Source organism: Melospiza georgiana, chromosome 4 (genome assembly GCF_028018845.1).
Source record: "Melospiza georgiana isolate bMelGeo1 chromosome 4, bMelGeo1.pri, whole genome shotgun sequence".
NCBI classification, from domain to species: domain Eukaryota; kingdom Metazoa; phylum Chordata; class Aves; order Passeriformes; family Passerellidae; genus Melospiza; species Melospiza georgiana.
Window position 1 is genome coordinate 15,378,592 of NC_080433.1, and position 15,184 is coordinate 15,393,775.

Here is a 15,184-nt window from a genome sequence, read left to right on the forward strand (position 1 = left end):
GGAGCTGCCCTGAGGCTCAAGAAAAAAAAAAAAGAGAAAGTGGGAGATGGTGGGGTGTCATCAAGAGTTTAACAATGGGTCTCTGGGGTTTGGAAAGCTTCAGCATTGTTCCAGCAGTGTTGTTAAACCTATTAAGTTACTTAAACCCCTTTGATTATCTCAAAGCTGCTGGATTCACCTATGGCCTTAACATTATTGCTAAGGAATTGTTTGTTCACAGGAGGCCAAACTGCACTGCTTGTGATGGATAACTCCTGTTAGCCTCAACATGAGCTAAGCACGTGGAGGCCTGAGGGTGGGATTTAACTCATAATTGCTCCTTACAATTATAAAAAGTCAAACTGGCTGGAGTCTGCATCTGTTACGGCACAGAGCACAGATCAGAATTTCTCTGTCACTGCAGCAGAGTTTTATGGAGCTGATGGTTTCATGTTTTTACAAAAAACATTAATGAAATGCTCACTAGAGCAAGAAGTAAAACAGCTTCTTCATATCAAGAAAGAAAAAACAAATTGAAACCAACAGCGAGCAAGTATTTTTAGAAGAACACCTTTAAAAGACAAATAAGCACCGATTTATTTTTAACACAATAATGCAAGGAGCTGTCTAAAGGCCATTATGTCAGCCAAGGTCATTAGAGTCCTTTCCAGACACTTCCTAGGGACAAGTGAGGTTCCTTTTGCACTTGCACATCAACCCAAAAGCAGCTCCTCTCCTGCACCAGCAGCTCCTGGCCTGTCCTAGTAAGGCTGCAACATGAAGCAGAATAACAAAACTGTTTTGAAAATGGAAAGTGGGAAAGGACAAAGAGCATGTTGATGGCATAAGACATTTTCGGTGGCTGCTATTGAGGACATCCATTTTCTTTCTAGTGGCCAACCTATTCCACGTGTCACCTATACGGAAGAAGAAAAGAAAACTTGGGGCACTGTCTTCAGGGAGCTGAAGAGTCTGTATCCAACTCATGCTTGCTATGAACACAACCACGTGTTCCCACTGCTGGAGAAGTACTGTGGCTACAGGGAGGACAATATTCCCCAGCTTGAAGATGTTTCAAATTTCTTGCAGAGTAAGTTTGAAGCCCCTAAAAGAACCAAATGAAATGAAAGGCCTCAGCTATCAGTGGGGGTGGCGCTTCCAGAGAAGGAAAAACAATCCTTGATTTAGCAAAGGTTCCCTAAGATGTTTGGGCACGTCACTTAGCCTGTGTCCCAGGTCTTTCTCTAATGCTTCTGGGGATACAATGGGACAAATGCTCAGATACTGTGCTGGTGGTATTCCTGGGCAGAAAATTGCCTGGAATTAAACTCTATTTAACATAAGGATATGAGAAACAACTGCTCACTTTGAAAATTTAAAAAGGTTAATTAAACCTTAACAAGAATACAACAAAAGGACTACAGAAGGAAAAAATTGCAGTGCTGGGAACTGCTCGTGTGCATGACATGTGGCTGGTTCATCTTCAAGATGGATGCTCAGTGTTTTATACCCCTGGGGTTGCATCAGCCAGCCCTGGCCCCTCCCAAAGTCTGTCAGTCAGCTCTTCTTTGCCATTTATCAGTGGAGATGCTTTCTTGTCACTGGATTGGAGGTCAGGTGTTGCCATGCTGCCCCCCCTGAGCACCCCCAAGCTTTTCCGTTCCCCCCTGCCCCATGCCAGGGACACCCGTGCAGCTTCTTTGTACCTGTCCTGGACAGCCCAGGCTGTCTGATGGCAACAATACAGGGGGGAAAGGGAACTGTGGGGAGAGCAGAGGGCATCTAAACTACAATAACATAACTGTACAGCACTAAAGCTTTTCTTAATATCCACACAATAGTTATCTCTTAATTGTGAGAGCCAATCATCTCATCATCCATCTATAATGAGGAGATTTAAAAAAACCAAACCAACAGCCATCAACAAACTTTTCCCTCTCTAAGGAGTCTGGATGGGGATAAATCAAGCACAGAGCTGTTTTTAAGGTGCTGTCTGTCTGTCCCTTCAGGCTGCACTGGGTTTCGGCTGCGTCCCGTGGCCGGCTTGCTCTCCTCCCGGGATTTCCTGGCGGGGCTGGCGTTCCGCGTGTTCCACTCCACGCAGTACATCCGCCACGCCTCCAAGCCCATGTACACCCCGGAGCCGTGAGTACCCCGCCACACCGAGGGTGTCAGGCTGCTGCGCACCACCAGCAGGCTCAGACCAGCTGGGAAAGCTGCCTGGGGCTCCTGGGAGCAGGGCTAAGGGAGAGCAGCCAAGGGACTGCTCTCTTCTGGAAACGTTTATGGAGCCTTTCTAGTGTGTTTAACAGTCTGCATCCACTTCTGCAAGTTCTCCTGGGAGAACACGAGAGAGTTTTGCTTGTGTGGTGGCTGGGATGCAAGAGAGCAGTGTGCAAGGGCACTTAGCTATTAGCACCCAAGTAGTGCAGCAAGGACATAACCTGCTGCAAGCAAGCTTCTGGCAGTAAGACAGGAGAAGCCCAGGCTCCTCAGAAACTCAGAACCCATCTCTTTTTAATTTTGGAGTGTTTCTCTCTGTCCTTATCAGTTGGGAAGGATGAAACAGGAAAGCTGTATAAATATGATTGTCTGGCAAAAGATTTTGAGACTATGGAAACTATAAGTGAGATTGAAATGAAAGCAAGCTTTGAGACACCTTAGTTGCTGAACAACTGGAAAACAATGGTGTGGTGGACTGAAGGTAATCCCCTTTTGATGAAACAACACCCTCTGCTTGCAGACAGGCCCAAGGGTCAGGGCAGACCCTACTAGCTTGGCAGAAGGGGTCCAAAGAGTAGTTTTTAGGGTTTAAAATGTAACACAGTATGGTAATGTATTGATTCTTATAGGCTGTATGTAAATGCTATAGGATTTGTATCTTGTACTAGATTGGTTAGTGAGAATCAGAATATTCAACACAGAAGAAGATTTATGGTATTGTAACGGGAACTTTGCTCTCTTATGCTTTTGCTGTCTTACCCTTTTTACTCTGTTACACTCTTACTCTCTTTCCCTCTCATCCTCTCTCCCCCTCTCTTCTCTCGGGCCTGCTCCAAGCTGTGGCTGGCAGCTCCAAGCAGGGCCCTGCACCCAGGCCCTCTGCAATAAACCACAAATTCCACAACCTGACTTCAGAGATCTCTCCTCTCCATCCATACCGATCATCCTACCCCCCGACGCTCCTACACCTATCCGCTGTCCTTTTCCACTTGCCACTTTAAAAACAGATATCTTATTCTGTTTCATATTGTTGCAATTCTTCCTTGTGTTTTTTTTTTTTTGCTTCCTACTTTCCACAAACTCTTTTTCCTTTCTTTTATCTTTTTTTGATTATTCTGATTTTCTTTCCTGCTTTTGTTTACCCCATTGTCAGGCTGAAATGTCTTTTTTCTTCCTTTATTTCTTTTTTTGATATGTTATCCCCTTCTCCTTTCCATCTCATCAAATCACTTCTGCGTATTTGAAAAATCGAACAGTCTGTGATGCAAAAGCATAGAAAACCCGGGGGTTTGCAAGCATTTCCACCACAAGAATAATTTCAGAGCAAAATGTTTTCCTATGAATGATATCTGCTGGTAGGAGCAAATGCACTGTGCTCTTGACAGTGTGCTGGCTCTAGGGCATTCTTCCAGCATTGCTGGACTTTTCTTGAATCACAGTTATTCAGATGTCATATTTTCCTGCAGTGATATTTGTCATGAGCTGCTAGGACACGTGCCTCTCTTTGCTGATCCCAGTTTTGCTCAGTTTTCCCAGGTAAGTTATTCAGTGGTAATATTATGTACATAATTAAACACACAGTAATTTAGAGGATGATCCAAGAGCTGTGAAGGGTGGTGCAGATTCACCTTTAATCATACTGTGTAAGAGTGGCTGAGGTGGTTTATTTATTGCTTGAAGTCTGGACACAATTCACAGAGGTAAAAACATAAAGTCCAACTCCAAACATGATCTTGTGTGAGTTGCTTTTTTGACAGAACCTGTGAAGCCATCATTTTAAAACCTTCCTGCAGATGTTGATCCTTCTGAGTGAAGTCACATAACTCATGAGTCAGATGGATTATTACCTCATGATGACATTCAAATGTTAGGGAAAATGGAGACTGTTTTGTTTTCTGTTAAAATGACATTGGGGGCTGAGTGAGGTGTGGAACTGTCTCAGCTGTAAGCAGGGGAGAAGGCTGGAGAGGAGAATTCTTTTAGGGAGTGTTAATGTCTCTGGAAAAGAAGCCAAACCCTGGTGAAGCAGTAAACTTTTGGCTGCATCCTACCAGAAAACATGGAAATACACAAAGAGAAAGGCATAAAAACAGAAAACTTGGAAATACACAGAGAGAAAGACATAAAGGCTGAAGAAGGGAAGGGAAGGGAAGGGAAGGGAAGGGAAGGGAAGGGAAGGGAAGGGAAGGGAAGGGAAGGGAAGGGAAGGGAAGGGAAGGGAAGGGAAGGGAAGGGAAGGGAAGGGAAGGGAAGGGAAGGGAAGGGAAGGGAAGGGAAGGGAAGGGAAGGGAAGGGAAGGGAAGGGAAGGGAAGGCTTGATGTACCATCTCAAAAGACAAAAGTCAGTTTGATCTCGTTAGCAAGTTTTCAGTATTGCTTTTAGGCTTTGCCCTTTCTCAGAACTGATGTTTCCTCCCAGATAAGCCCTGTACCTTGGCTTACAAGGATTTGATAAACTGCTCTAATGCCTTTGGTGTGTGTGGGAAGAGCCCTCTGAGTTCTGCACTATGCAGTCCTCACTAGAGCAAATCAAGGAAGGAACCTGGCTATATGTAGTCTCATGGGTTTGTCCTTTGAATCCAACTATTGCATGCCTTCTGGAAAAATCTCCATTAGCTCCCAAGGTATGAATAAGCTCTTTCAAATCATGCCCTGTCATTCAGGAAAAATAGCTCATTCAAGGCTCCAGGAAAACTCCTTTAATCAGGACCCATCAAAACAAAGAGAAATACATAAGGTGTGTAGGTGTGATTGATTTGCCTCCTTTTGTCCCTATCATTCATTGTAGGCTTGATCAAAAGCCTGTCAAAGCAAGAGGAAAATTTTATTTGACCTCAATGGGCTTTGTACCAGGCACAAAGGATCATGCCTTGTAAATGACATTTGGACAAGACCCTTTGTTCATTTTTGGAGAGATTTCTGGTTTAAAATTGATCTTGCATGATAGCAACATGTCCTGTAAACATTTGTGTGTGGTAGTAGGCAATGGTAACATTTAAAATGTGAGCAATTACATAAGATGGGCAGGAAGAATGTTTGCAATAAACAGCTTGAAGAATAATGGTTTATTGTTACAGGAAATTGGACTGGCATCTCTGGGAGCTCCAGATGATTTCATCGAGAAACTTGCTACGGTAATTTAATAAATGAGGGCTCAATTTTCCAAAGCTCCCTGTGCTGTCTTAATTCTGCTGCCACTGAAGTCACTGATAGAACTCCCATAGAGCTGAATGGGATCAGAGTGAAGACCATGATTGGAAAACCCTACCCTGAAACAGTTGCACTAAAGGAAAAATAGCTTTGGCACCCCTTATTCAAAGTGACAGTTGTGATTAAACACAGAAGCCCAAACAAGATTTCCTCCAGCACAAACACATTGGGCAAGAAAAGATTGTATGTTGCTACATCCCCACAAGAAATTTCAAGAGGCAGCTTCTGTAGCTATTTCACCTTCAAGCATCTCTTCCACTTTGCCAACACAGAATACACTTTGTATTCAACACAGATCACCTGGATAGCTACTCTGAGACTACTGAGACCCAGAGTTGAAAACTGTGAATAAAACTGGGGGTGTTGCTCCGAGTTTAGTGCTTCCAGTGCCAAATGGGGGGCACCTGGGCAAAGAATTCCACCAGCTTTGACACTTGTGATAGATGGCGTAGTTTTTTCTGAGCCAGGGCAGGTATCCTTTCAAAAGGACAGACCCAGGAGTCAAATTAGGCCGCTCACCACCTTCCTTCTCTATTGCACCAACAGCCTGGTCACGCCGCTGCTGCAGTCAGATTCCCTGTGTGAAACAGGACTCAAACTTTTCTAAAATAAGGTTCAAACTTCCACTGGGTTGGCCAGCCAAAATAAAGCTTTATTGCTATAATTTCATGGCTCCTGCTGACAAAGATAAGCACAGTAAAACACAGCTTTGTCATGGAACTGAACTGATTCTCAGGCACAGAGAATCTAGTACTGTGCTTCTCTCCTAGGAGAAGAATTTCAGTCTGAAGGGACATTTATTGCATTTATTCACTTGAATTTGACACACAACATCATCTTATATAGAAATGAAAACTTTAAATGTATTCAAAATAAATGGTGTACTTTTTATCTAGTAATAATAAGTTTCTGTCTCATTTTCTTTCCAGGTTTATTGGTTTACCGTTGAGTTTGGGCTTTGTAAGGAAGGAGATTCCCTCAAGGCATATGGTGCAGGGCTGCTGTCTTCATTTGGGGAGCTGCAGGTGTGTTCTAGAAAATATTTCAAATGTGTTTATAATTATTCAAATTTATTTTCTGAATATCTTTGGGTCTTTGGTTTTGCTTCATAATTTGTGCACAGAAGTAGGATGAAATGTAGCACTTCATTGTAGATTTCTGATAAATGTGTAAATGTATGGATACACAGGGAACACACAGCTCCTTCTTTCCCAGTAAGTGACATTATCACTGTATCCCACAGGAGAAACTCTTCCCTGTCTGAAATGGAGGTGCTCTTGATTTCTTTCACAGCATGTTCAAGCACTCTTACACTGAAATTAATTTCTTACCTTTTTGTTCATAGTATTGTTTGTCAGATAAGCCTGAGATTCGGCCTCTTGCCCTGGAGAAGACTTCTGTGCAGGAGTACTGTGTTACTGAGTTCCAGCCCATCTACTACGTTGCTGAAAGTTTTAAAGATGCAAAAGAAAAGCTAAGGTACTCCAGCCATTCCAGAGAAGAACTCACTCTTGCCTGCTGCAAATACAGAGGATCTCGTTGCCATAATGGGTCTTGGGTTGCCAATCATGTTTTGCGAGGCATTAGAAAAATCAGTGCAATGCTTCATGATAATAAACATTTTATATCCTCGGAATCTTGGGCAAAAATGAGTAGCAACAGGAATATACCTTATGCATGAAACCAAGAATTTGTGCTTAATGTAACCAAGGGCTTATCTGTCTAACCAAAATGAAACAAAATATTATTTGTTCAATTGCAGTGATACTAACATTTAAAGTCAAATCTGGCTAATTAATGCAAACCAAGTAACTTTACCATTACTACAAATAACAGTTCTTGTAAAAAAAAAAAAAATTCACAGTATCTACTCCTTTTCCTCTGAAGTTATGTCCAGGTTCAGTTCTGATTCTTGGAACAGGAATTGCTCAGCCTGCGTTGGGGTTCAGCTTAATTTTCACCTTGACAATATTTCTATTCCTGTTAAAACACCAATGCACTGCCATATTTCTGGGTGTTAGTCAAGCTATGGGGTTCACGCTCAACTTATTTCCCGCTTGGAGATGCCACACACAGGCTTGTCCCAGACCTGCAGTCCCTTGTCTTTCTACCATTCAAAGATAATTTGTTCTGCATCCCAAGATGCAGATCCCAAGATCCTGCCTCAGGCTCCCCTGCTCTGAGGCCTTCCTAGCTCACTGCCCTGCTGCTTCCTTAGTTGTCATAAATCTGCAGCTTTTCCTTGTGCCCTTTTCTCTGGGAAAATACCTGGGAAAGATGCTCTTCTCTTCTGGGCTGTGACACTGATATACAGCACACAGCTTCTATCTTCTCTGTATGTAAGCAAGCTCAGGAAGGGGGAAATGCTGCAACAAAATACCTTGGAGCTTTTTTAATTTGCTTCACTGATCAAACTGAAAAAAAGGGGTTAAATTGAAATAGAAGTTCTGGGGTTTGGTCCAGTCCCTGTGTTAGAGGCTTGCACCTGGACTTGTGTGTTTGTGAGTAAGAGAATACCTTTCTGAGAAATTATTCTGACACTGACCTGAAAGATCTCAGCTTAAGGAATTCATCTTCTAATTGGGATCTTGCCTTCAGCTGAGATTTAGCAAAGCCAACTTCTAATGTGATCTCTCCTCTTAGAAAAACTAGACCAACGCTGCTAAATTCATCATCACCAATATTTTTGGGTATTCATCATGTCCAATTCATCATAACATAATATTTTTTCACTGCCACACCTTGTGGCCTGTTCATACTGGGTCCTGATTGAGACAATGTCCTTAATAAGGTTAATAATAAGGCTTAAACTGAAGAAGCTCTGTGAGGGTGGCATCCAGCATATTCCACAGTTCTGGGCGTATGGGATTTACCCTGCTGAGTCACAGTCTGTGTACTGGGGCTCCATAATCAACTCCTGCGTGCTTCCCTTCCTCTTTCAGCAATAACTCCAGTAACACAAAGCAGATCTATAAGCCAGTATCCTGCTGGGGTCCACAAGGAGCCTGGAACAATAGCCCTGACCATCTCATCCCATTCAGAGCCCTTCTTTCCGCAATTCTGTGGTTATGCAAATTAATATTTTCCCAGGACACCAAAATCTCAATGCTTTTGACATGGAATTAACTGTTTTGCAGAAGAAGATGCTGCTTTACTCGAATAACTATAGTCTAGCTTTTAAATTACCTGCAAACTACCAGGTAATTTAAGAGCTAGACAATGACAAAAGTTTGGTGCCTCCTTGCTCCTTGGCATGCCAGGATGATGTAGATCCTTGACCTTAATTCCCCAGAAACTCAGACTTGGATTAGAATTCCTACCTTTTGCACTAATGACAGGAAAATGAGCTTTTCAAGCTTGGTAGATCCCAGTTGCTACACAGTTGGCCTATACCAGGAGCAGTGTTGCCATGCCAATAGCTTAATTCTGTTCAGAAAAAAAACAAACAGAGGTGATAAGGACAAATGCAGTTTCAAGTGTGTTGTAGGTCTCAGATCAATCAGTAGGAATTTCGGTTATTTCTTCCCATGGATTTTCTTATCCCCATAATCAACAAATGCACACGCCAAGAAATTAGTTAGTGGAAAAATAAAAATTAAACTGTACATTTGTTTATGCTTTTTCCCTCAGGAAATTTGCTCAAACAATCCCTCGTCCTTTCTCTGTCCGGTACAATCCCTACACACAGAGGATTGAAGTCCTGGACAATGCAAAGCAGCTGAAGAACTTAGCTGACACGATCAACAGTAAGGAACTCCACATTTGTTACCTTGAATTCCTCAAAACTTGGGTCAGAAATAGGAGGCACAAGGCAGATTCCATCTGGTTGCATTTTAGGCTCTGAGCCTATCCAAGATAAGGCAGCACATATCTCCTTTCTCATGAAAAAATTACTTTCCAATTCTAGCCAAGCTCTAACAAGCATTTCCACTTGACTGTAACTTGCTAAATCTGAAAAACTCAGTTTTGGGGGAGCTGCTAGGAAATGGCAGATGGCCTTGAGGTGGATCCTGGCTGTTTTCAGTAAGGAAGAGAAGGAGAAGCCTGGCTTTGATCACATTTTCCCCCTCACATTGGCTAGCCTGCTGAGACCCAGCTCCTCTGATGCTGTGAGCCAGCCTTCTGTGGCTGATGAAGGCAAAGGGATGACTCTGCAGACACAGCTCCAGTAAAACCCTAATAAACATGTCCAGTTCAGCCCTTCTGTGCTCACCGTGTTCTGTAAGAGAACAGCTATAAAGGGAAAAAAACACGCAGGAGTGTTAGAATGGGCTGGTTCTGGAATTAACTGCTCTGATTATTTCCTTTGCAGGTGAGATTGGGATCCTTTGCAATGCCCTGCAGAAGATCAAATGAAGATTTGCTGTAACTTGCTTGTGACTAGAAGCTGCCAGTCTTGATCTAGCCTCAGTCTATTATCTTCCAGTGAACTGCATCAATAATTATGTTATAGATCTTAATTATTAGAGATTAGCAGAGAAACAGACATCTATAGGTGACCCTCAACTCTTCTGGCCTTCACCAATCCATCTTTTTTCTCACTGATGTATAAAAATTACCTTATTCCTGGGAACCTGGGGGAAGTCTGCATATGTTTTGTGCCAAAGGTTAGCAGAAGGAGATCTTCACCATGCAGAGCATAATCTGCTGCACCTGTGAGGTCTGGGACCAGGGATGGGGTGTCAGTGATGACCAGAGTGATCCACCTTGCCTTCTCTCACAGTCACTCTCCACTCAGTGCCCCGCAGTTGTCCAAGGTTCCCATGGATCTGGAACTCTACACCTTCCAGGGTATGCAAGGAGATCTGTCAGGGTGCAAGGGGAGATTTCTCTTAACAGGCAAACACACAGTGCATGGCTGATGTGTGAAGGCTACATTTTTTTTTGTGAATGTCCTTCCCTGAGAGGTGTCTCTTAACTTTCTGGTCTCACAGCCTAGAAGGTGGGTACCAGCATCTGGAAATGGAGAGGAAGTGCCTTGTATAGTGCAGCTGGAGATGCTGGGGCCTTCCAACTCCTCACCCACCGTGTCTGTGGCTAGAGTCCCCACAAAGCCATGGAAGGCCTGGCTCAGCTGTGCCCCAGTCTAACTGCCTTCCAACCCAAACATGTTATCTTTCAAGACAGGTCCTAAGTAATGACACCTTTTTGTATCTCCACTGCCCATCTGAGCTTTAATCTCCTTTTTTTCTTTTGGTGAAAGCAGTTTTAATTGTCCTGGAGTATATCTCAACTGTGCCATCAAATGGAACCAGCAAATGGAACCAAAGGTGGCTCCAGCTTAACTCAACAGCTGAGCATGGAGAGAGAAGAGTTTTGCTGTTCAGGAAGCTCTTTTCTGTATTTACCCAATAAATTTCACTCAATCAGCATTAAGTGCTCTCTTGGACTGGTCCACATTGTATAATTCTTGTAGCTCCCTGGTTGGAGGAGGGAACTCATCATTGGAACATTGGAGCAGAATGGAGCAAGGCAAAGCTGAACTGCATTTCCAGCTTGAAGCAATTGTGCATCATGACACTAACATGGCTCAGGGGTCACATTTCTGTCAGAAGATTGAAAGATGGAGAGGGATTTGAATGCCCACGAGTCTCATACCTGTGATAGTACTAATTTTGTATTTATAGTTTGAAAATCAATATGGCTTTCATGTAAGCATCATCCTTTAGGAAGATAGAAAATACAGTTCTTTTCATTATATATATGGTAGGTAATAACATTAATTTAAGGAAACCAGCTGGAATCCTTTTCAATAGACATATATTTATGCAAAATGGTATCATTTTGGTGCTTTGAAGTAACCTTTTTTATCTCAGTATCTTTTTATTCCTTTTTTTCTCATCACAATGTCTCTCTAGATCTTTCAATCCCACTTGGCATGTATTTTCAGTGTGAAAGTAGCCCATATTTTTCTCTCTTAATATAATAGGACCCATGAGGTAACTGTATACTACAAAGAGGCAATTTCATCCCAAGGGTAAAGTCTTTCAAACTAATCCTCAGTTTTCCAAGCTCCTCTGCTTCTGGCTTGAATGACAGCAGCAGTAGTTCTATAGTGATATTGAGAGCTCAGGATTCATGACTTTCTTTTATGTACAAGTGGAATAGTTAGAGAATATTGATGCCACATGTCTGATTCTCTGTGCCTTAATACAGGTTTAAATGAGCAATAGTTCCAGCCAAAGCATCATAGCATGGCTGCTCAGCAAGAGATGAGCAAAAATTAAATGTTCAGCATTTTAAAAGCAGAGGAAATGTATGGAAAGTAGATTTTCTTGCAGAACAAATAATCTTGTACCTAAGTACTTTAAATACTACAAATAAATCACATTTTAAATAGTACTTAATGGGTGACTTCTTATTTTCTTGTCTAAAGTTCCAGCTGTGTAGGAAATGCTTTTTGCATTATCAGACTGGTGTAAATCCTCCTTGTATGGTGAGCATCCAAATCAACCAGAATTAAATACTCAGGTAAGAGGTAATACCCATCTGACGTGCTCTCCAGGACAGAAAAAGGCTCTCCTGGGCTGGTTGACAGTCACTCATCCAGCCAAGATTATGAAATTCCCTGATGTGTGCCATTACTTAGACATGCACAACCAAGCCCAGCTTCCTCTACATTTGCATAGTCAGAAGTTTCTGGGTGCTGCTCTGACTAACCTACCCCAAGCTAATCTTTTAGGTAACCTTCCTCACTTCTATCCCACTGTGATCACATTTCTTGGTGTCCTCATGCCCAGCTCAGTTCCAGGTGATCAAAGAAGCTTTTTGTGAGGCCCTTTCCTTCACAGTGACCTTGGCCCAGGTCAATGGCTGTGATGGAGGGACGCCAGTCTGCACTGGCGGACGCCTCTGGATATCTTGAGATGCCTACATCTGACAGCAGTCTTGTAAAAGGGACATTTTAGTCCCTAAAAAATGCAGAAATTGTTGAAAAAGGGTTTAAGCACAGGAGCAGTCCACAGGAATGCATTGTTTTTAAAACTCCCTCTGCTGCTTCAGACCGTGCTGGCCGCTCTCAAAGACATTTTGATGTTCAGATGTAACCATCTAAATTAACCTAAATAAACTAAAAATATTAATGCAACATCCATCTCAAATGAGTGGCCCTCTGCTCATACAGGATAAAGATACCTGAAATGGTACCAGATTAAAAAAAAGAGCAGGTTGTTTGTGGTGATCAGATGTGGCCTTCTCCTGTACCAAACCTTGCCACCACTGCTGCAAAGGGAGGCCAGAGGGGTGGTCTGATCTCTGGACCTGCAGAATGACCTTCACAGGGGCTCTGGCACACTGTGACTTGAGGTATGAAGATATGGGTGCTCATATCCAGAAATAATTCTTTTTATGTCAAGTGTAAGGGAAGGGAAGATGTGCCTGTCCTGTCAGGAGCAGAGCTAAATCCCCCTGGAACTTATCCTGCCACCCACATGAAAGATGTGACCCTGGTCTTTTTGAGAGCCTATTTCACTGGGAGAGAAAATGGTGACAGAAACAGGTTCCAAGGGAGGAATGTAGCCTGGGGGCAGCATTCCACTCATGGAGGGGTAGGATAAAACAGGTTCAGACCCTGTGGGTAGGAAAAGCTCAGAAACAGGCAATGGATTCTGACTCTGGCTGAGGTCTCTCTGGCACTCTCAGATCTCTGTCTGTGCAGAGGAGACAACACTCAGAATGGGCTATGATTTGGGGAAAAAGCCCATTGGTTCACTGGGGATGCAGATAATACAGAGAGAGTCCCAGTGAGGTGAGACAGAGTGGGGATGAAGGGCAGTCTCAGACTCTGTGCAGGCCAGTCCAGCCTGGGAGATGTAAATGGACCTCAGGCTAATCGATTGCCTCTCCACAAAGGAAGCCCTTTCCAGGGCTGAACAGCTTGCAGACACCTTCAAACAGAGCAGGAAGACTGCACTTTGAAGTCCCCAGGGGACTTCAAAGGGAGGGCCATCTTGGCTCTTGCGCACATCCTACGCAGGCAGCTTCCCTTGACGTGCCTGGCACGGCCACCATAAATGTCCCTACACCCTACACGGAGCAGCCAGCCTGTGTCCCTGCTCCTGGCACCTCTGAGCTCACGACACACTGACACACTGCTTCTCCAGTCCCACCAGTTCCTCTGGCCATTGCTCCCACGCCCTCAGGCAGCTTCCACTCAATATCTGGCTGCAGCAATCCACTCCCCGATCTCCCAATGAAGACTGATTTGGTGGGGATGTCAGGCCCAAAAGAAGAGGCCAGCAAGGAGGAGATGTGCGGCATACAGTCACTGGACAGCCAAGGCAGCCTGGACTCCAGCAGGGAGGATGATGGAGAGTCTCTCATCCTGACCCTCACGCTCTACAACGTGAGGAAGACTGAGCTCTCCAAGGCAGCCGAAGTCTTTGAGGTACAGACCTCAATATTCCCTTCTTTGCTGAGCCTCTCTTCTGTCTCTACTGCCTTCATGTCTCACATCTCTCCCCCTCTCACCCTTCTCCTGCTCCTGCCTGCCTTACACCTCATGCTGCCTTCCCCCTTTCCCCCCTCCTGGTTTTGTCCCAGCTGCTCAGAGAGGTGAGCTGGTCTCATGGAGGAGAGGGAGAGGGCTCTGGAGTGGGGAGCACCTGGGCACAGTCTTTTAGAAGAATCACCATTTCATGCCAGGGCTGCTTAGAGCAGATACCAATCAGTTGTTTCTTGCTAGCAGTTGTGGTGGCCAGCGTTTCAAGCACTCAGACTGTGGGGATGTTAGGAGCCAGTGAATTTTCTCTGCATATTTGGCAGGAGATACAAAGGCTATGGGAGCTGTGAACCACACAGGCATTATATAGTCTGGACAATTGAAGTGCCCCTACCAGGTGCTCACTCTTATCTGAGAAAATGAATAACTCCAAATAAAAGTATTGTGCTTGTTACTTATTTCTCACCATTATTTGATGATTATGGTGCTATTATACATCAATAGATCTGCTTTCATTCTGGCAGGGTTTTAAGTTACCCAACCACTCATTTGCTATTTCTGCACAGATGAAATTCTACAGTCAACAGTATCTCATCTTTCATCTCCTTCTTTCTCTCCCCAATGCAATAGTGTTTAATCCTTAGCTCTGTCTGTATTTTATCTCTTTGTAAACCAGTTGTTATTGGACTTCATTGCCTAACATGTTCTTCTAGTTAATCCCTCTTTTAGTCACCTTTTAAAGACATTGTAGAAATGTATCTAGACTTACCTGGATTTTCAGTCTTTGGAGAAGCTTCATCATATGAACACTTGGCTCTTGCAGATGTTTGAAACTCAAATCTATCACTTTGAAACCCGTCGAGCCAAAAAGCCCAAGAACTCTGTGGATGATCTTGACATTTTTGTTGAATGTGAAGTTCACAGTGCTGATGTTGGTATCCTTGTCACCTCCTTAAAGAGAGTAGCAAAGGATGTGAAAACCACCAGAGAAGACAAAGGTAAGACATGTATGCGTCTCTTAGTGCAGTTCCTTTGGAGTAACTTTTTTTAGCTTTAGCTTCAGCTTCATAATAGTAATTCAATTAGTCTGGAAAGCCAGTCAGTGTGCAAATTCATTATTTGTCTCTGCATGGCTGCTTTCCATTGCCATTGGTGCAGAAAGGGAGGCACTTCATCATAGCCAGTGGAACTGAGGTGAGAAATGCTCCAGCAAAGAGGGAGATGGGAAGGGCAGAACAGCAGAACAAAAAATCTGAGGAGAAACTAGAAACTCCTCAATGACAGGAAAGAGCCTTTTGTGCTGAGAGCTGTGCAGAGAACTGATTGCTTCAA

General features: G+C 43.6%; 2 protein-coding genes across 2 annotated transcripts in view; both read left to right on the top strand.

Moving 5' to 3' along the window:
- PAH (phenylalanine hydroxylase) overlaps window positions 1-9,838 on the top strand; it is a 34,573-nt gene extending 24,735 nt beyond the window's left edge. Inside the window, exons 6-13 of the mRNA XM_058022512.1 lie at window positions 873-1,069; window positions 1,989-2,124; window positions 3,669-3,738; window positions 5,280-5,336; window positions 6,342-6,437; window positions 6,758-6,891; window positions 9,043-9,158; window positions 9,725-9,838. Coding sequence (XP_057878495.1) covers window positions 873-1,069; window positions 1,989-2,124; window positions 3,669-3,738; window positions 5,280-5,336; window positions 6,342-6,437; window positions 6,758-6,891; window positions 9,043-9,158; window positions 9,725-9,768 — 850 coding nt within the window. The 3' untranslated portion in view covers window positions 9,769-9,838. The remainder of the gene's footprint in view (window positions 1-872; window positions 1,070-1,988; window positions 2,125-3,668; window positions 3,739-5,279; window positions 5,337-6,341; window positions 6,438-6,757; window positions 6,892-9,042; window positions 9,159-9,724) is intronic.
- Window positions 9,839-13,603: 3,765 nt separating this feature from the next.
- Window positions 13,604-15,184, top strand: part of LOC131082672 (tyrosine 3-monooxygenase-like) — a 28,111-nt gene continuing 26,530 nt past the window's right edge. The window contains exons 1-2 of the mRNA XM_058022754.1: window positions 13,604-13,798; window positions 14,676-14,850. Of these exons, the coding sequence (XP_057878737.1) occupies window positions 13,604-13,798; window positions 14,676-14,850 (370 nt within the window). The remainder of the gene's footprint in view (window positions 13,799-14,675; window positions 14,851-15,184) is intronic.